At 38.3% G+C, this 22718-nt stretch overlaps 1 protein-coding gene across 1 annotated transcript in view; it reads left to right on the top strand.

The window, feature by feature from the left end:
* FSIP2 (fibrous sheath interacting protein 2) overlaps positions 1-22718 on the top strand; it is a 132836-nt gene that overhangs the window by 77468 nt on the left and 32650 nt on the right. Inside the window, exons 14-15 of the mRNA XM_032636622.1 lie at positions 12832-19283; positions 19332-21802. Of these exons, the coding sequence (XP_032492513.1) occupies positions 12832-19283; positions 19332-21802 (8923 nt within the window). The remainder of the gene's footprint in view (positions 1-12831; positions 19284-19331; positions 21803-22718) is intronic.

The following is a 22718-nucleotide window of genomic DNA, read 5'->3' as shown; positions in this document are numbered from 1 at the left end:
TGTACTTACTGCTTTTTATGTTTTTTTTTTTAAACATCTTTATTGGGGTATAATTGCTTTACAATGGTGTGTTAGTTTCTGCTTTATAACAAAGTGAATCAGCTATACATATACATATGTTCCCATATGTCTTCTCTCTTGCGTCTCCCTCCCTCCTACTCTCTCCATCCCACCCCTCCAGGCTGTCACAAAGCACCAAGCTAATATCCCTGTGCCTTGCGGCTGCTTCCCCCTAGCTATCTACCTTACTACGTTTGTTAGTGTGTATATGTCCATGACTCTCTCTCGCCCTGTCAAAACTCACCCTTCCCCCTCCCCATATCCTCAAGTCCGTTCTCCAGTAGGTCTGCATCTTTATTCCTGTCTTACCCCTAGGTTCTTCATGACATTTTTTTTTTCCTTAAATTCCATATATATGTGTTAGCATACGGTATTTGTCTTTTTCTTTCTGACTTACTTCACTCTGTATGACAGACTCTAGGTCTATCCATCTCATTACAAATAGCTCAATTTCATTTCTTTTTAAGGCTGAGTAATATTCCATTGTGTATATGTGCCACATCTTCTTTATCCATTCATCTGATGATGGGCGCTTAGGTTGTTTCCATCTCCGGGCTATTGTAAATAGAGCTGCAATGAACATTTTGGTACATGACTCTTTTTGAATTTCGGTTTTCTCAGGGTATATGCCCAGTAGTGGGATTGCTGAGTCATATGGTAATTCTATTTGTAGTTTTTTAAGGAACCTCCATACTGTTCTCCATAGTGGCTGAACCAATTCACATTCCCACCAGCAGTGCAAGAGTGTCCCCTTTTCTCCACACCCTCTCCAGCATTTATTGTTTCTAGATTTTTTGATGATGGCCATTCTGACAGGTGTGAGATGATATCTCATTGTAGTTTTGATTCGCATTTCTCTAATGATTAATGATGTTGAGCATTCTTTCATGTGTTTGTTGGCATTCTGTATATCTTCTTTGGAGAAATGTCTATTTAGGTCTTCTGCCCATTTTTGGATGGGGTTGTTTGTTTTTTTGTTATTGAGCTGCATGAGCTGTTTGTAAATTTTGGAGATGAATCCTTTGTCAGTTGCTTCATTTGCAAATGTTTTCTCCCATTCTGAGGGTTGTCTTTTGGTCTTGATTATGATTTCCTTTGCTGTGCAAAAGCTTTGAAGTTTCATTAGGTCCCATTTGTTTATTTTTGTTTTTATTTCCATTACTCTAGGAGGTGGGTCAGAAAGGATCTTGCTGTGATTTATGTCATAGAGTGTTCTTCCTATGTTTTCCTCTAAGAGTTTGATAGTTTCTGGCCTTACATTTAGGTCTTTAATCCATTTTGAGCTTATTTTTGTGTATGGTGTTACAGAGTGATCTAATCTCATACTTTTACATGTACCTGTCCAGTTTTCTCAGCACCATTTATTGAAGAGGCTGTCCTTTCTCCACTGTACATTCCTGCCTCCTTTATCAAAGATAAGGTGTCCATATGTGCGTGGGTTTATCTCTGGGCTTTCTATCCTGTTCCACTGATCTATCTTTCTGTTTTTGTGCCAGTACCGTACTGTCTTGATTACTGTTGCTTTGTAGTATAGTCTGAAGTCAGGGAGCCTGATTCCTCCAGCTCCTTTTTTCGTTCTCAAGATTGCTTTGGCTATTCGGGGTCTTTTGTGTTTCCATACAAATTGCGAAATTTTTTGTTCTAGTTCTGTGAAAAATGCCAGTGGTAGTTGGATAGGGATTGCATTGAATCTGTAGATTGCTTTGGGTAGTAGAGTCATTTTCACAATGTTGATTCTTCCCATCCAAGAACATGGTATATCTCTCCATCTATTTGTATCATCTTTAATTTCTTTCATCAGTGTCTTATAATTTTCTGCATACAGGTCTTTTGTCTCCTTAGGTAGGTTTATTCCTAGATATTTTATTCTTTTTGTTGCAATGGTAAATGAGAATGTTTTCTTGATTTCACGTTCAGATTTTTCATCATTAGTATATAGGAATGCCAGAGATTTCTGTGCATTAATTTTGTATCCTGCTACTTTACCAAATTCATTGATTAGCTCTAGTAGTTTTCTGGTAGCATCTTTAGGATTCTCTATGTATAGTATCATGTCATCTGCAAACAGTGACAGCTTTACTTCTTCTTTTCCGATTTGGATTCCTTTTATTTCCCTTTCTTCTCTGATTGCTGTGGCTAAAACTTCCAAAACTATGTTGAATAAGAGTGGTGAGAGTGGGCAACCTTCTCTTGTTCCTGATCTTAGTGGAAATGCTTTCAGTTTTTCACCATTGAGGATGATGTTTGCTGTGGGCTTGTCATATATGGCCTTTATTATGTTGAGGAAAGTTCCCTCTATGCCTACTTTCTGGAGGGTTTTTATCATAAATGGGTGTTGAATTTTGTCGAAAGCTTTCTCTGCATCTATTGAGATGATCATATGGTTTTTCTCCTTCAATTTGTTAATATGGTTTATCACATTGATAGATTTGTGTATATTGAAGAATCCTTGCATTCCTGGAATAAACCCCACTTGATCATGGTGTATGATCCTTTTAACGTGCTGTTGGATTCTGTTTGCTAGTATTTCGTTGAGGATTTTTGCATCTATGTTCATCAGAGATATTGGCCTGTAGTTTTCTTTCTTTGTGACATCCTTGTCTGGTTTTGGTATCAAGGTGATGGTGGCCTCCTAGAAGGAATTTGGGAGTGTTCCTCTCTCTGCTATATTTTGGAAGAGTTCGAGAAGGATAGGTGTTAGCTCTTCTCTAAACGTTTGATAGAATTCACCTGTGAAGCCATCTGGTCCTGGGCTTTTGTTTGTTGGAAGATATTTAATCACAGTTTCAATTTCAGTGCTTGTGATTGGTCTGTTCATATTTTCTATTTCTTCCTGATTCAGTCTTGGCAGGTTGTGCATTTCTAAGAATTTGTCCATTTCTTCCAGATTGTCCATTTTATTGGCGTAGAGTTGTTTGTAGTAATCTCTCATGATTTTTTTTATTTCTGCAGTGTCAGTTGTTACTTCTCCTTTCTCATTTCTAATTCTATTGATTTGAGTCTTCTCCCTTTTTTCTTGATGAGTCTGGCTAGTGGTTTATCTATTTTGTTTATCTTCTCAAAGAAGCAGCTTTTAGTTTTATTGATCTTTGCTATCGTTTCCTTCATTTCTTTTTCATTTATTTCTGATCTGATTTTTATGATTTCTTTCCTTCTGCTAGCTTTGGGGCTTTTTTGTTCTTCTTTCTCTAATTGCTTGAGGTGCAAGGTTAGGTTGTTTATTCGAGATGTTTCCTGCTTCTTAAGGTGGGCTTGTATTGCTATAAACTTCCCCCTTAGAACTACTTTTGCTGCATCCCATAGGTTTTGGGTCGTTGTGTCTCCATTGTCATTTGTTTCTAGGTATTTTTTTATTTCCTCTTTGATTTCTTCAGTGATCACTTCATTATTAAGTAGTGTATTGTTTAGCCTCCATGTGTTTGTATATTTTACAGATCTTTTCCTGTAATTGATATCTAGTCTCATGGCGTTGTGGTCGGAAAAGATACTTAATACAATTTCAGTTTTCTTAAATTTACCAAGGCTTGATTTGTGACCCAAGATATGATCTATCCTGGAGAATGTTCCATGAGCACTTGAGAAAAATGTGTATTCTGTTGTTTTTGGATGGAGTGTCCTATAAATATCAATTAAGTCCATCTTGTTTAATGTATCAATTAAACCTTGTGTTTCCTTATTTATTTTCATTTTGGATGATCTGTCCATGGGTGAAAGTGGGGTGTTAAAATCCCCTACTATGAATGTGTTACTGTCGATCTCCCCTTTTATGGCTGTTAGTATTTGCCTTATGTATTGAGGTGCTCCTATGTTGGGTGCATAAATATTTACAATTGTTATATCTTCTTATTGGATCGATCCCTTGATCATTATGTAGTGTCCTTCTTTGTCCCTTTTAATAGTCCTTATTTTAAAGTCTATTTTGTCTGATATGAGAATTGCTACTCCAGCTTTCTTTTGGTTTCCATTTGCATGGAATATCTTTTTCCATCCCCTTACTTTCAGTCTGTATGTGTCTCTAGGTCTGAAGTGGGTCTCTTGTAGACAGCATATATAAGGGTCTTGTTTTTGTATCCATTCAGCCAATCTGTGTCTTTTGGTGGGAGCATTTAGTCCATTTACATTTAAGGTAATTATCGATATGTATGTTCCTATTCCCATTTTCTATATTGATTTGGGTTCGTTATTATAGGTCGTTTCCTTCTCTTGTGTTTCTTGTCTAGAGAAGTTCCTTTAGCATTTGTCGTAAAGCTGGTTTGGTGGTGCTGAACTCTCTCAGCTTTTGCTTGTCTGTAAAGGTTTTAATTTCTCCATCAAATCTGAATGAGATCCTTGCTGGGTAGAGTAGTCTTGGTTGCAGGTTTTTCTCCTTCATCACTTTCAGTATGTCCTGCCACTCCCTTCTGGCTTGTAGGGTTTCTGCTGAGAGATCAGCTGTTAACCTTATGGGGATTCCCTTGTGTGTTATTTCTTGTTTTTCCCTTGCTGCTTTTAATATATTTTCTTTGTATTTAATTTTTGACAGTTTGATTAATGTGTCTTGGCGTATTTCTCCTTGTATTTATCCTGTATGGGACTCTCTGTGCTTCCTGGACTTGATTAACTATTTCCTTTCCCATATTAGGGAAGTTTTCAACTATAATCTCTTCACATATTTTCTCAGTCCCTTTCTTTTTTTCTTCTTCTTCTGGAACCCCTATAACTGGAATGTTGGTGCATTTAATGTTGTTCCAGAGGTCTCTGAGACTGTCCTCAGTTCTTTTCATTCTATTTTCTTTATTCTGCTCTGCAGTAGTTATTTCCACTACTTTATCTTCCAGGTCACTTATCCGTTCTTCTGCCTCAGTTATTCTGCTATTGATCCTATCTAGAGTACTTTTAATTTCATTTATTGCGTTGTTCATCGTTGCTTGTTTCGTCTTTATTTCTTCTAGGTCCTTGTTAACTGTTTCTTGCATTTTGTCCATTCTACTTCCAAGATTTTGGATCATCCTTACTATCATTATTCTGAATTCTTTTTCAGGTAGATTGCCTATTTCCTCTTCATTTGTTAGGTCTGGTGGGTTTTTATCTTGCTCCTTCATCTGCTGTGTGTTTTTCTGTCTTCAGATTTTGCTTATCTTACTGTGTTTGGGGTCTCCTTTTTGCAGGCTGCATGTTGATAGTTCCCGTTGTTTTTGATGTCTGTCTCCAGTGGCTAAGGTTGTTCAGTGGGTTGTGTAGGCTTCCTGGTGGAGGGGACTAGTGCCTGTGTTGTGCTGGATGAGGCTGGATCTTGTCTCTCTAGTGGGCAGGTTCACGTCTGGTGGTGTGTTTTGGGGTGTCTGTGGCCTTATTATGATTTTAGGCAGCCTCTCTGCTAATGGGTGGGGTTCTGTTCCTGTTTTGCTAGTTGTTTGGCATAGGTTGTCCAGCACTGTGGCTTGCTGGTCGTTGAGTGAAGCTGGGTGCTGGTGTTAAGATGGAGGTCTCTGGGAGATTTCCACCGTTTAATATTATGTGGAGCTGGGTGGTCTCTTGTTGACCAGTGTCCTGAAGTTGGCTCTCCTACCTCAGAGGCAGAGCCCTGACTCCTGGGCTGGAGCACCAAGAGCCTTTCATCCACATGGCTCAGAATAAAAGGGAGAAAAAGTAGAATTAGTAGAAGTATGAGGAAAGAAAGAAGGAAAGGAAAGGAAGGAAGGAAGAAAGAAGCAAAGAAGGAAAGAAAGGAGGGAGGGAGGGAGGAAGGAAGGAGGGACAGAAGGAAAAAAGACAGAAAGAATATACAGTAAAAATAAAATAAAGTATAATACAGTTATTGAATTTAAAAAATATTAAAAAAAAAAAAAGGGACGGATAGAACCTTAGGACAAATGTTGGAAGCAAAGCTATACAGAGAAAATCTTACACAGAAGCATACACATACACATTCACAAAAAGAGGTAAAGGGGGAAAAATCATAAATCTTGCTCTCAGAGACCACCTCCTCAATTTGGGGTGATTCGTTGTCTAAAGGAGGGAAGGAAGGAAGGAAAGAAAGAAAAAGAACAAAGGTAAAGTATAATAAAGTTATTACAATTAAAATTATTAAGAAAAAAAATTTTTTTAAAAACCATGGACGGATAGAGCCCTAGGACAAATGGTGGAAGCAAGACTATACAGACAAGATCTCACACAGAAGCATACACGCACACATTCACAAAAGGAGGAAAAGGGAAAAAAATCATAGATCTCGCTCCTAAATTCCACCTCTTCAATTTGGCATCATTCCTTGTCTATTCAGGTATTCCACAGATGCAGGGTATATCAAGTTGATTGTGGAGCTTTAATCCGCTGCTTCTGTGGCTGCTGGGAGAGATTTCCCTTTCTCTTCTTTGTTCTCACAGCTCACAGGAGCTCAGCTTTGGATCTGGCCCTGCCTCTGCGTGTAGGTCGCTGGAGGGCGTCTGTTTTTTGCTCAGACAGGACGGGGTTAAAGGAGCCGCTGATTCGGGGGCTCTGGCTCACTCAGGCCGGGGGTTGGGGGATGGGGGAAGGAGGGGCACTGAGTGCGGGGCGGGCCTGCAGCGGCAGAGGCGGCATGACGTTGCGGCAGAGGCCGGCGTGACGTTGTACCAGCCTGAGGCTCGCCCTGCGTATTCCCGGGGAAGTTGTCCCTGGATCCTGGGAACCTGGCAGTGGCGGGCTGCACAGGCTCCGCGGAAGAGGGGTGTGGAGAGTGACCTGTGCTCGCACACAGGCCCCTTGGTGGCGGCAGCAGCAGCCTTAGCGTCTCCCGCCCGTCTCTGGGGTCCGCGGTTTTAGCCGCGGCTGGCGCCCGTCTCTGTGGTCCGCGCTTTTAGCCGCGGCTCGCGCCCGTCTCTGGGGTTCGCGCTTTTAGCCGCGGCTCGCGCCCGTCTCTGGAGTTTCTTTAAGGAGCGCTCTTAAACCCCTCTCCTCGCGCACCAGGAAACAAAAGAGGGAAGAAAAAGTCTCTTGCCCCTTCGGCAGGTGCAGGCTTTTCCCCGAACTCCCTCCCGGCTAGTCATGGTGCACTAACCCCTTCAGGCTATGTTCAAGCCGCCAACCCCAGTCCTCTCCCTGAGCTCCGTCCAAACCGAAACCCGAGCCTCAGCTCGCAGCCCCGCCCGCCCCGGGCGGGTGAGCAGAAAAGCCTCTCGGGTTGGTGAGTGCCCGTCGGCACCAATCGTCTGTGCAGGAATCTCCCCGCTTTGCCCTCCGCACCCGTCGCTGTGCACTACTCCGCGGTCCCGAAGCTCCCCTCTCCGCCTCCCGCAGTCTCCGCCCGCGAAGGGGCTTCCTAGTGTGTGGAAACTTTTCCTCCTTCACAGCTCCCTCCCACTGGTGCAGGTGCCGTCCTTATTCTTTTGTCTCTGTTTTTTCTTTTGCCCTACCCAGGTACGTGGGGAGTTTCTTGCCTTTTGGGAGGTCTGAGGTCTTCTGCCAGCCTTCAGTAGGTGTTCTGTAGGAGTTGTTCCACGTGTAGATGTATTTCTGGTGTATCCGTGGGGAGGAAGGCGATCTCCGCGTCTTACTCTTCCGCCATCTTCAAGGTCCCCCCTCCGCTTTTTATGTTTTAAGAGTAATAACAATTTAAAACATACTATTAGTTTATTATAGGCAAGAGGATGTTTTGTGAGTCCAAAATATATTTTCAGGGGCTTCCCTGGTGGCCCAGTGGTTGAGAATCTGCCTGCCAATGCAGGGGACGCAGGTTTGAGCCCTGGCCAGGGAAGATCCCCCATGCCATGGAGCAACTAAACTACTAAGCCTGCGTTCTAGAGCCTGTGAGCCACAACTACTGAGCCCACACGCCACAACTACTGAAGCCCATTCACCTAGAGCCCATGCTCTGCAACGAGAAGCCACTGCAATGAGAAGCCTGTGTACCCCAACGAAGAGTAGCCCCCGCTTGCTGCAGCTAGAGAAAGCCCGCACACAGCAGTGAAGACCCAATGCAGCCAAAAATAAATGAATAAAAAAAAATTTTTTTTCAGTACATAATTTGATGTATATAGAAACAGATAGATTTTGTTTCTACTGTTGGTCCAGTTTAAATGTAGGACAGCACCACTGACCACTAAGGAAACTGTCATTCAAATCTGGTCCCTGAGTTGTCATTTCCAGCCCAAAATGAGGGATTCTCCAACACCTATTCTTGCTCAGCCCTCCTGACTCTTTGAGACTCAGTTCTAGATTACCCTTGTTTTCAATCTAAATTCATCTGTTCCCTCAGTGCATCACCTTTTCTCAGCCTTCTTAACAGTTTCCACTGATACTTTTTTGTTGGATACAAAGCCACTCAATCTCTGTAAAGCATGAATTTTTTGTTGCCTACCAAATGATTCTTAGCAATTAGCTGTAGTCATTTCCATATATACACATCACAGGCTCACCCCTGCAGCAGGGAAGGGGAGGAGAGATGGCTTCTTTTCCATCCTTACATCTTAGCTAGACAGATGCCTCTGAAGGCACCCAAATGTTTTGACTTCATCTGTTTGAGAAATGCTTTGTTAGAAATAATCTGGTTCAATCATGAGAGATTACTACAAGCAACTCTATGCCAATAAAATGGACAATCTGGAAGAAATGGACAAATTCTTAGAAATGCACAACCTGCCAAGACTGAATCAGGAAGAAATAGAAAATATGAACAGACCAATCACAAACACTGAAATTGAAACTGTGATTAAAAACCTTCCAACAAACAAAAGCCCAGGACCAGATGGCTTCACAGGTGAATTCTATCAAACGTTTAGAGAAGAGCTAACACCTATCCTTCTCAAACTCTTCCAAAATATAGCAGAGGGAGGAACACTCCCAAATTCCTTCTACGAGGCCACCATCACCTTGATACCAAAACCAGACAAGGATGTCACAAAGAAAGAAAACTACAGGCCAATATCACTGATGAACATAGATGCAAAAATCCTCAACAAAATACTAGCAAACAGAATCCAACAGCACATTAAAAGGATCATACACCATGATCAAGTGGGGTTTATTCCAGGAATGCAAGGATTCTTCAATATACGCAAATCTATCAATGTGATAAACCATATTAACAAATTGAAGGAGAAAAACCATATGATCATCTCAATAGATGCAGAGAAAGCTTTCGACAAAATTCAACACCCATTTATGATAAAAACCCTCCAGAAAGTAGGCATAGAGGGAACTTTCCTAAACATAATAAAAGCCATATATGACAAGCCCACAGCAAACATCATCCTCAATGGTGAAAAACTGAAAGCATTTCCACTAAGATCAGGAACAAGACAAGGTTGCCCACTCTCACCACTCTTATTCAACATAGTTTTGGAAGTTTTAGCCACAGCAATCAGAGAAGAAAAGGAAATAAAAGGAATCCAAATCGGAAAAGAAGAAGTAAAGCTGTCACTGTTTGCAGATGACATGATACTATACATAGAGAATCCTAAAGATGCTACCAGAAAACTACTAGAGCTAATCAATGAATTTGGTAAAGTAGCAGGATACAAAATTAATGCACAGAAATCTCTGGCATTCCTATATACTAATGATGAAAAATCTGAAAGTGAAATCAAGAAAACACTCCCATTTACCATTTCAACAAAAAGAATAAAATATCTAGGAATAAACCTACCTAAGGATATGAAAGACCTGTATGCAGAAAATTATAAGACACTGATGAAAGAAATTAAAGATGATACAAATAGATGGAGAGATATACCATGTTCTTGGATGGGAAGAATGAATATTGTGAAAATGACTCTACTACCCAAAGCAATCTACAGATTCAATGCAATCCCTATCAAACTACCACTGGCATTTTTCACAGAACTAGAACAAAAAATTTCGCAATTTGTATGGAAACACAAAAGACCCCGAATAGCCAAAGCAATCTTGAGAACGAAAAAAGGAGCTGGAGGAATAAGGCTCCCTGACTTCAGACTATATTACAAAGCAACAGTAATCAAGACAGTATGGTACTGGCACAAAAACAGAAAGATAGATCAGTGGAACAGGATAGAAAGCCCAGAGATAAACCCACGCACATATGGACACCTTATCTTTGATAAAGGAGGCAGGAATGTACAGTGGAGAAAGGACAGCCTCTTCAATAAATGGTGCTGGGAAAACTGGACAGGTACATGTAAAAGTATGAAATTAGATCACTCCCTAACACCATACACAAAAATAAGCTCAAAATGGATTAAAGACCTAAATGTAAGGCCAGAAACTATCAAACTCTTAGAGGAAAACATAGGAAGAACACTCTATGACATAAATCACAGCAAGATCCTTTCTGACCCACCTCCTAGAGTAATGGAAATAAAAACAAAAATAAACAAATGGGACCTAATGAAACTTCAAAGCTTTTGCACAGCAAAGGAAACCATAATCAAGACCAAAAGACAACCCTCAGAATGGGAGAAAACATTTGCAAATGAAGCAACTGACAAAGGATTAATCTCCAAAATTTACAAGCAGCTCATGCAGCTCAATAACAAAAAAAAAACAACCCCATCCAAAAATGGGCAGAAGACCTAAACAGACATTTCTCCAAAGAAGATATACAGAATGCCAACAAACACATGAAAGAATGCTCAACATCATTAATCATTAGAGAAATGCAAATCAAAACTACAATGAGATATCATCTCATGCCAGTCAGAATGGCCATCATCAAAAAATCTAGAAACAATAAATGCTGGAGAGGGTGTGGAGAAAAGGGGACACTCTTGCACTGCTGGTGGGAATGTGAATTGGTTCAGCCACTATGGAGAACAGTATGGAGGTTCCCTAAAAAACTACAAATAGAATTACCATATGACCCAGCAATCCCACTACTGGGCATATACCCTGAGAAAACCAAAATTCAAAAAGAGTCATGTACCAAAATGTTCATTGCAGCTCTATTTACAATAGCCCGGAGATGGAAAGAACCTAAGCGCCCATCATCAGACGAATGGATAAAGAAGATGTGGCACATATACACAATGGAATATTACTCAGCCTTAAAAAGAAATGAAATTGAGATATTTGTAATGAGATGGATAGACCTAGAGTCTGTCATACAGAGTGAAGTAAGTCAGAAAGACAAAGACAAATACCGTATGCTAACACATATATATGGAATTTAAGGGGAAAAAATGTCATGAAGAACCTAGGGATAAGACAGGAATAGAGGCGCAGACCTACTGGAGAATGGACTTGAGGATATGGGGAGGGGGAAGGGTGAGTTTTGACAGGGCGAGAGAGAGTCATGGACATATACACACTAACAAACGTAGTAAGGTAGATAGCTAGGGGGAAGCAGCCGCAAGGCACAGGGATATAAGCTCCGGGCTTTGGGACAGCCTGGAGGGGTGGGAGGGGGAGAGTGGGAGGGAGAGAGACGCAAGAGGGAAGACACATGGGAGCACATGTATATGTATAGCTGATTCACTTTGTTATAAATCAGAAACTAACACACCATTGTAAAGCAATTATACCCCAATAAAGATGTTAAAAAAAATAAAAATAAAAAAAATTAAAAAAAAAAAAAAAAAAATCTAGAAACAATAAATGCTGGAGAGGGTGTGGAGAAAAGGGGACACTCTTGCACTGCTGGTGGGAATGTGAATTGGTTCAGCCACTGTGGAGAACAGTATGGAGGTTCCTTAAAAAACTACACATAGAATTACCATATGACCCAGCAATCCCACTACTTGGCATATACCCTGAGAAAACCAAAATTCAAAAAGAGTCATGTACCAAAATGTTCATTGCAGCTCTATTTACAATAGCCAGGACATGGAAACAACCTAAGCGCCCATCATCGGATGAATGGATAAAGAAGATGTGGCACATATACACAATGGAATATTACTCAGCCTTAAAAAGAAATGAAATTGAGCTATTTGTAATGAGATGGATAGACCTAGAGTCTGTCATACAGAGTGAAGTAAGTCAGAAAGAAAAAGACAAATACCGTATGCTAACACATATATATGGAATTTAAGGGAAAAAAATGTCATGAAGAACCTAGGGGTAAGATAGGAATAAAGACGCAGACCTACTGGAGAACAGACTTGAGGGTATGGGGAGGGGGAGGGGTGAGTTTTGACAGGGCGAGAGAGAGTCATGGACATATACACACTAACAAACGTAGTAAGGTAGATAGCTGGGGGGAAGCAGCCGCAAGGCACAGGGATATTAGCTCGGTGCTTTGTGACAGCCTGGAAGGGTGGGATGGGGAGAGTGGGAGGGAGGGAGACGCAAGAGGGAAGACATATGGGAACATATGTATATGTATAGCTGATTCACTTTGTTATAAAGCAGAAACTAACACACCATTGTAAAGCAATTATACCCCAATAAAGATGTTAAAAAAAAAAAAAAAAAGAAATAATCTGGTTCATTTTAAAGTAATTTTGCTGGATTGTAGACACCATATTTCTTCTTGCCGAAATACTTGCCTGTAATGTGCCTGGATAGCTAGTTATTTAGTGATCTTTTTTTTTTTTTTTTTTTTACCAGAAATTCATTTATCCTAGCAATAAATGTTGGGGGGGAGAAAAAGCTTCTGAGGGAATGGGAGTCAAATGGAAACTTATACAAAAAGTATTTTACTGTAGCACAGAATAAACCAACTTGAAATTAATTTGAAATTCCAAATAGGTTTTCTTTCACTGTGTTCTTTTTATAACGATGGTGGTATCAAGCTATGCATTGTTTGACATAAAAAATTAAATGTTATCCTCTGTCCCAGAATAGAGTAAGTTGTTAACATGATTTTCTTTTCATTCCTGCTTGCCTCTTTTCCAGGTAACTTCTGGGGAACTGAATAGCATAATTCAGAACATAATGACCTGGGTTGTGGCTACAGTGACCAGTATATTATACCCAGCCATTACAAAGTATGAAGAAAGGTTGAAAAATAATGCATACCCAGTGTCTGATGTCTCCATCCTCTCTTCAGATAGTTCGAGTTTTTGTAGCACATGCAGTGAAGAGTTTACATATGGAAGCTACACATCTGCAACAACTAAAACATTTCAGGGAGAGCCCTGTGCATTTGCAGTTGACATATCAGTAAGGCGACCAAGCACACCTTTAAAACCACCATCTGCCCATGTGGAAAGAACAGTTGTGGGAAAAACGTATCACATTAAAGGACAATCTAGAACACCTGAACTCAAATATAATAAAACAAGCATGATATATACATACCCTAAGCTCAGAAGTTGTAAATCTGATAGTCACCTTCTAGCATCATTTGAAACGGGCACAAAAAAATCAAAGGATGCTACCACTGAAACAGATGGCTTAGAGAGTCCATTGTTTTCTGATCAAAAAACAAAAGCTATGAATGAAATGAAGAATTTAAAGAATGTTTTTGTTAACTTTAAGTGTCACTTAAAAGGGGAAACTGAATTGATTTTGGAAAGCATTTTTCAAGAAATAATGTCTGATTTAACACAGGCCATTCCTTCTATTTCTTCTGTTACTGCTGAAGTTTTTGTTGACCAAAGTGAGCCTGAAAAAGGAGACTTGGTTTCTAATGCAGATATCTGCTCAGTAGCTTCAGAGATCGTGGAAAATATGCTTGAGAAGCTACAGTCTGCAGTTGAGAAAAAATGTATCCAGATATTTTCACAAGAAGATTTGTCAGTCAACATTAAACCAAGCTTAACACCCAGTGGAGAATCTCTCACTCCATCATATGGAAAACCTTTAATAGATTCACTGCCTCATACTGTGGAACCCATGTGTGATATTGCAGAGGATATGGTGCATGCCATTTTAAAAAAGCTGATGACTCTTGCATCTTGCAAGCAATATGAACTTCCTCATCTTGAAGATGCAGCTAAACTTTCTTATCAGCAATATATGGCAGACCCACCATATATGTGCTTTATAAAAGCCAACAAAGAGAAATGTCCTGAACTTGATGCAGCTAATTTAATTGTTAAAGAAGAAATACAAAATTTAATGTCAAATATTTTTTCCCAGTCCTCTTTGGTTGGCTATATAGAGGAAGCAATCAGCACTATACTAGGACATGTACAAACCGAACTTAACAATGAGAGACTTATTGCATCTGATGAAACTGTAGTACTCCTTAAGCTGCTCGATGAAATCTTTACTCAGTTACATCAGGAACCAGTAAAAGCAGATAATCAAAAATGTAGACATTCTAGACTGAGAAGTCCTTCTGACACTGAAGTAAAGTACAGACTCACTGGCACTAGATTATCTAATGGTTCTGGGTCTGGAAGACCATTTCCACCTATTAATGTTCCTGGCATGGTCCTTTATTCTGAAGATGATAATGAAGAAATAGACAAAATTGTGGAAAATGTGCTTGATTCATCTTTTAAAGATGAAAAAGCAAAATCACAAGAACAGATTCCTGAGCATTGGTTTACAAAAGGAAACACTTGTCTTGAATACAAAAGAAATAGCAAACAACCTACAAAGCCTGCTTCTCCAAGAAGCAAAACTGCATTTCATGATCGGAGGTTAAAGACTGAGCTACCATTTTTTAAGAATAAAATTCTAAAGGAAAATCCCTGTTTAAATAAAGACATTTTGTTTTTCAGCCAAGATCAAAAGCATCAAATACAAAAGGCTTCAGAAAACATAGTTAAAAGTATTTTAACGGAAATGTTCAAGGACGTATCTTCTATTCCTCTTGGTCATTTAGACAGTAAAACTGGCAAAGAAGCTTCAGTTGTTGTTTCAGAAAAACCTCAAGAACTGTCACATCAAGAATGGATGGACCAGATGTTTTCTGTGTCAGAAATTAGTGCAGTGGCTCAAGAAATAACAGATGCTGTATTAAATATACTTTATAAGGCAAGCTGCATTCCTAATACCACCAAAAGTTCCATTTCATCAGTTCTTCAAACTTCTCTAGAGAGTCCTGACACTCTCCACATGGTCAAAGAAGCACCAAATCAAAAGCCATTAAAAATATGGTTCGAGAGTGAAAAGAAAATAAAATATTTATCTTCACTCGATATAGATCCTGCAAAGCCTTCCCTGTTAAAATCTGAAGAAAGTGAACCTAAGCCTATAGATGCCATTACTGATAAGATCATTAATGCAGTTTTTAAAAGGCTGAAGTTATTTGTTTGTCCAAAATTGCAAATGAGCTTCAAACCTTCACTTGCAGAGCAATCTTCATTACAATCTCAACTTAGTACTTATACAACTAAAGTGGTAAACATTGTTTTGCATGCTATCCAGAATGAACTGGAACTCAGTAAGAAAAACCTAAATCTTAGGGAAACAGACCATACCAAATCCCTTACAGGTAAAGGATTTTTTACTGACACTGATAAATCAGAATCTCTTGTCTCAAATCTCAGTGATGACATTATGGCATCTCCATTATTAACTTGCATTTGTGAAATATTATCAAGGGGACATTCAGATCAAAGCAATATTTCACTCCCTTCAGATAATCCAAAGCCTATGACGTCATGTGGATCTGATAACGTTGATAAAGGGAACATTTTGCCAAGTGGACAGGATAAAAACACTTTTTACAAATTTTTAGCTACTCCATGTGCTCTCCACAGTGTCATTAAAGAAAAAGATCTCAAAGAGAATTCCAGATTGCAAGTGTTAGATGATATTGGGGAAACACTCTATGAAATGTTATGCAAGCTCATAGGAGCCCACCCTCACTGTCAGCCATCTTGTAGTAAGCTAAGCAGAGAGAAGACAAATGAGAATCAGCAAACAGCCACTGAAATGCAGTCTAATATTCAGCTCATTTCCACAACAATTTTGGAATATATCCTTGCAAAATTATGTAGTGTTGACATGGATAGTAGTTCTGTAAGTTCGGGATTTAAAGCTGTCTCAGAGTCTCTTAATATTGACAGCCTATTGTTTACTTCAATTATTGAGGAAATGGCCAAGTGCACTGACATAATCTCCAGCATAGTTTCCAGGATGGTTCATCAGGGTAATAAAGAGAAGACTAAAAGCAAGGGAAAATCTATTGCTCCTAAGTCTTCCAAAACAGGGAGCAAAAAAGAAATTCATTCTAATAAACTGAAAGCTGTGGCTTCAGATATTCTTAATATGGTTTTTGCTAAACTAGAAGGGTTTGCCAGTGGAAATTTAGAAACTCTGGAGGCATCTATCAATGATGGAAATAAAAAAATCAGTAAGATGGACTTGGAATGTGAAAGTCCCAGTGTTTTCACGGACACACATGAAGAACTATTGCAATCTGCTTTATACACGCATGCAAAGAAGGTATCAAGTGCTATTTTGAAAGCTATTCAAACAGAATTAAAGATGAACTCATTAGATTTGAGGACAAGTATGGAAACACCATCACCTGACAAACAAATGCTTGAGAATATAGTCAGTTTAATTTTAGATGCAGTATCCTCAGATATGCTTAATGAAACTGAATCTGAAGAGAGAGGCATTCAAACTTATAGATACAGGCCAACCTATGGAAATTTTCTTCCTGGTGGAGTTGAATCAGATTCATTTCTAGAAGATGATGCAAATACAGAGAAAGAATTCATTGGAAAGAGAAGATCACTTCGAGAAGAAACTAAATCAGATTCTCTTCAACAATGTGTTCTAGAAAGAACCTTAAACGAAACTGAAGTGAAACTCAAAGAACCACAGAAATCTCCAGTTGTTCCCATTATAAGAAATATTTTGAATGAAATTTTTCAAAGTGCTTTGGTCAGTCAGTTAAATGTGCTTTCTCTCTCCCACTCCTATTTAAGTGGCATCCCTCACAATATTGAAGAGACAGTTGCTCAAACATCTGTTCAATTTATAGATAAAATGATGGTGTCTGAAGCAGATGTAACCATAGTGGCAGATGATGTTGTTAGGACTGTGTTTGATAAACTTTATTCAGCTGCTATGACAGGGAGAAATGCAAGTGAAAACAGGTATAAGACCATCACCTTTTCAACAAATGTTTCTTTTCATGAACACACCAGTGGAGGAGGAAAGCCCTCCATCACTGTGCCGAACAAGAATCCATATACTCTTCAGTCCAGATTCAATGTTGACAAACAGGCTAAAGTAAACATAGTTGAAGATATTATACAGGCAGTATTAATAAGTTTAGAAATTTTTGCTACTTCCAAAGTACAATCTCTCTTTTGTCCCCAGATCAACTTCACAGTTCCAATGGCTTTACCTATTCAGCAGGATAAGAGTACATTAAGCAAAGCATTATCAGCCAAAGATTTGTATTCTGATGATCAATCTTCCTGTTGCTCAGTGGATCATATTATGTCAGAAAAGACCAACTCATTATGTCAAGTCTCTTTGAATAAGTTAAATACATATGCAACAGAAGTGGCCAGAAAAATTTTACAAGGAATCAAACATGAATTAGATAAAGAAAGGGAAAATTCTTTTTTAACTCGTAACATTGTGGTTTCTGAGAGTATTGCAAGTCAAATTGTTAACACAGTGTTAGATATTGTATCATCTAAAGGAAAATGTGACAAAAACAATCCTGACAAAGAGATTAATTCAGATCAGCAAGAAGGTATTATTGAAAAGCTGTTTATTAAGACTGAGTATCAAAAAGTACTTCAGTTTCAAATACAAGATACCATTGAAAGTATCTTATGTGATATTTATGAAAAACTACTGTATCAGAATAATCTCTCATTTGCCACACCCACTTTGAAATGTAGCATAGCTGGCAAACATTCCAGAGCAAATTCTGAAATGTTCATTGAGGGTGCAAATAAGATTCTTCCAAATTTTTCAGTTCCTAACTCAGATGTCATATCGATATCCACTGATATAGTAGATATCGTTCTTCATAATCTCAGTTCTGCTGTCATACTTAGCATAAATTCAAAGGATCCTACTTCTACAAGATTGCCCCTGACCTTTTGTGATATGTTTCCAAAAGAAGAATGTCAACAGCCTCTTCTTATGGAGTCAAAAAGTGAAAGAAAAACAGGGCATTTTCCATCTTCAAAAAATCTGAAATCAGCTTATGCTAATGATACTCATATAACTATAGTAGAGAAAGAAGACCCCAAGAAATCTGTTCCTGACCCATGTGAGGAAAGTGCTGACTTCATTACTAAAACTATTTTCAATCGGTTAGAATCATTTGCCACAGAAAGACTGGATTTGTTAATTACTCTTGCTTTCCAGCCTAAAGAAAAGTCATTTCTGAGCCCAGAACTGGAAAACTGTAGACGAGATGAAAGCATCTTTCATGAATCAAGCCAGGTGGAATCAAATGTGAATATTCTGAAAATATCAAATGAAACTGTTCTCAGTGAAGAGCTCACAGATTTCACTTTTGCCAGTTACAGAGAAAAACTTGGATCTACAATTCATCTATCACAAGCTAGTCTTAAAGAATATGCTGACATCATTGCCAGTGCCATTTTGAAGCTGATTAAAAATGACTTAGACCTCAAAATCCAAAAGATGCATCCATACCCAAACATTTCATTCCAAGAAATCACCACTGTGAGTGAAATTGTCAACAGTATCTTAAAGATTTTATATAATAAAAGATCTGTAAAGGAAATCAGTTTTTACTCAACGGACAATCCTAACTTATTTTCACAACGAACTGCATCAAATGAAATATCACTGGGACAAAGAGCTCAGGAAACACACACCAAACTCTCTCTGTTTTTAAAGTATCCATTAGAACAAAACCAAATGGCATTGGAAAGGGAAAGCCAGAGAATTGTTCTAGAAGAAATATTTATAAAAAATGAAGAATCAAAACAAAAAGAAAGAACTGCATTATTCAGTGCAGTGGAAGAAGTTTTAAGTAAAGTGTATCAAAGAATAATGGAAATCATAGGCCATTTGCCTTCATTTAATGAAATCCCCCACTTTATGTCTAGCTCTAAAATTAAAACATTAGACATAACACAAAAAAACTTCTTTCAATCCCATATTAACAGTGTAGCAAGTGACATAATTGAAAGCGTTTTGGGAGAAATGTACTCTGTAGTTGTGACGTTGTTATATGAAAGTAATAAAGTACAAGCAACTGACAAAAATATTTTACCAAAGAAATCATCATGCATCAGAGAAACTACACAAGCAGGAATAGGAAGTAATCTCACTAGCTATATGCTACCACAGGTTTATCCTTATGCAGGCAGTCAAAATGTCTCTCTATTGGAAAAAACTTTTTTACAATATTCACCATTAAAAGTGGGGAAGGATTTAGTCCAAATGGTTCTCAATAAGATCACAAATTTTGCCTCACTTTATCTAGAAGAGGCCCTGTCCCATAAAGGTTGTTCTGTTGAGTTGCAACCTCTAAGACTACACAGGTCTAAACTAAGCCCTAAGGGCAACCCTAAGCCACGTTTTAAAACAAGTTTAAAAGCAAGATCAAAAGTTACTCCTTTGCCTAAATTTAGAGCAAAACCACACGTAGGACCTAGTCGTACTAAGGCCAAAAGCAAGACTAAATTAGGTCCTGGAGAGAAGACTCCAAAAGACATCTGGTCCAAGACTGCCATTGGGCTGCCACACATCCTACCAACGGGAGATGACAAAAACTTACTGGAAGTAAAGTTGCCTACTTCAGAACTAAAAATATATGCCAAGGATATAATAAGTAATATCCTGAAAACAACTGTTAAAGAATTTGAAAAGGTGACGCAAATTAGAGCAATGGTAGGTGATAAAGCTTTACCATCCGATCAAATCATGGCAGCAAATAAAATAGCTAGTACGGTTTTGCAAGGATTATACACTACAAATAACCAAAATTTGGCTAATCCTATCGTATTCTGTCATCTGGATGATCCCAAACTTTCACAGGGGAATATAGGTGCAGAGTCTCTTGCCAAACCACAAGCATGTTTTTACTTGGAAAATGTTTCTTCACGGTTAGAACAGATTTTTCCTGAAGAAGGTGTATTTAAAAAAATGTTTGACAAATGGCAAGCAGAATCAAATGACATGGAAAATGAAAAATGTAAGCTCTTGATGATAGCTGAAAATGGTTTGACAGAAATTTCAATAAAAGCAAAAGAATTAGAATATTCTCTTTCACTTTTAAATTTGCCACATCTTGAAGATTGTGAAAACAGGTTTCATAGTTGTTTTAAGGGAGCTTCTACGAGAGCTGAAGACACCAAAGCACAAATTAATATGTTTGGAAGGGAAATTGTTGAAATGCTATTTGAAAAATTACAGCTGTGCTTTTTATCCCAAATGCCCACTCCACATGGTAAAGAAACTCCAGCAAGCAGGAAAGAACACATTACTACTAAAAGTAAATGTGGTTTTCCAACCAAGGACATCCTCAGCAATGAACCAATATATAACACTAAAACCGAAGACCAAAGTCCTTTGGGCTCTAGCAACCAAATTGTTCGAGAAATTGTAGAAAGGGTTTTAAACCTGTTAGAGTCATTTGTAGACTTACAGTTTAAACATATCTCTAAATATGAGTTTTCTGAAGTAGCGAAAATGCCTGTAGAAAACCTTTTTCCTGTCCAACAGAGACTATTAAGCAAAAAGATGTTGCCCAAATTACAACCACTAAAAAAGTTTTCTGATGAATCCAAGTCAAGTACTGTTATTTCCAAGGAAAATGTACAGAATACCCTTCTACAGGTTCATTCGTTCCACTCAGAGTTACTTACATATGCCATTAATATTGTCAGCGACATGCTTGGTATAATTAAGAGCAAGCTGGACAAAGAAATAAGCCAAGCAGAACCATCTTCAAGTAGCATATTGAAAGAAAATATTGCAGCAAGTGAGATCATTGGTACACTGATGGACCAGTGTACTCATTTCAATGAGTCTCTGATCAAAAACCTTCCAAAGGAAAGTTTGTTCCAAGGAGTAGAAAATACCTACATTGTTAATCAGGTTGAATTAGCAACTAATACGAAAATGCCCATGTCAAAGTTAAAGGAAGTAGGATTCGGGAATCATCCTCCACAAAGCAGCATACCAGGTTTAGGGTTTTATTCAGAGGAAGATAAGAAAAAAAGGTATAAGTCTTCATCAAATTTACCCTTATATTCCAGAGCCTCTGTAGAAGACACAGTTAGAAGCTCAGAGCCAATGGAAAGGCCTGATTCAGAAAACATACCATCATGCTCTAGAAACAAAGTACAAGACTTTAGCCGAAAGGAATCTGACTTGAGCTATTTTGATCAAGCTATGAAAGGAAATAGCTCCCTCCCTGAAGGGAGTGTCTTACAAAAAGTGTTAAAGAAAGCAAATGAATCCACAGAAACAGCATCACAGCAAGTCATGTCATTCACAGAAATGAGAAAAGGTGAAAATCCAAGAGCGTTTCATTATGAGATCTCCAAACCAGTTGTTGAGCCAAACCAAATTCAGACAACTGTCTCTCCACTCAAAATTTGTTTAGCCGCAGAAAATATTGTCAGTACTGTGCTGTCAAGCTACGGCTTTCCAAGTCAACCACACATTAATGAAGGCACAGAAACAATGAAACCATTTTTCATAACAAAGCAAAACCCTTTGTCTGTAACATATGGTCAAAAGAATGAGGAGAAAAGTTTGCTTAGAATGTGGGATAAAAGAATCAGTTGTATACCTGAAGAAGAAAACAAAAAACCTGAAGCCAGCAGGGGAGATTTTTCTTTAATGCAAAAATGGGAAAATAAGAGTTACCTGAAGATAAAGACTCTGAAGGAAGTTGAAGTCATTGCTTTTGCTGATCATGAACTGGGTCCAAATGAAATTCATTTGGTAGCAAGACATGTCACCACATCTGTGGTCACATATTTCAAGAACCTTGAAACTAGAGGTAAGAGTGGGCACAATTTAGAAAAAAATAGATATATTTAAAAGATCTCCTGTCCAAGAAGCTTCATTTACTGTTTTTCTGAAAACAGCCTTAGAAGGAGGGTATTTAATTACTTCTTAATATATATATATTAATATATATATTAATATATATTAATATATAAAAATAAACATTCATATGGTTTGAATCTGAAAAGGTCTGTCTCTCAATTTTCCATATCTGCAGATGAGAGAAAATGTGACTTTTTTAAAGCAGGGGATTTTGGTTGAACATGAGGTACGAGTTCCAAAGATTATTAAAGTTCTCATGCATGATTTCTTTATAATCATACCAAATGTACAGGTAACTGAACGTTGTGATTCAACTTTAATGTGTACAGTTGAAGTCGTTGCTATTATTAGTCACAGTGTATAAGAACAGTAGTGTTAAACATCTTATTTTGCTTATATTCCAGTGTTACTAAATTCCTTTTAGGTATAATACTCTAAACATATTTAAAAATATATTTTCATTCCCTTCTTAAAAAGGCTTATCTGTATATGCTAGAGGTTGAACCATATGTGATAGCTACTTTCATATGTGAAAATTTATTATTGGAAAGTTCATAAAATTCAATCTAATAATCTATTATAGCTTTGAACTGGATCAGTAATTCTAGTTGCCAATAATTAGTTGCTACATTACCAGTCCAGATACATCACTTGCCCATCATTCAAATTGCAGAACACATACTATCAGTCCTACCTACCTGCACCATGAGGACATTTCCTATACTTAAAACTGGTATGATTTCAAGGTGGACAGTTGTGTGTCTGCAATTGCAAGCTTATAAGTAGAATTTCTTTAAGCATAGCCTAATTGAACTTAGAGAATAAGAAAAACAAAGCAAACAAGAGAAGATCCATGATTCCCTCCC

Source organism: Phocoena sinus, chromosome 7 (assembly GCF_008692025.1).
Source record: "Phocoena sinus isolate mPhoSin1 chromosome 7, mPhoSin1.pri, whole genome shotgun sequence".
NCBI classification, from domain to species: Eukaryota; Metazoa; Chordata; class Mammalia; order Artiodactyla; family Phocoenidae; genus Phocoena; species Phocoena sinus.
Note: the sequence above shows the minus strand (reverse complement) of the source record. Positions and strands in the feature narration are given on the sequence as shown.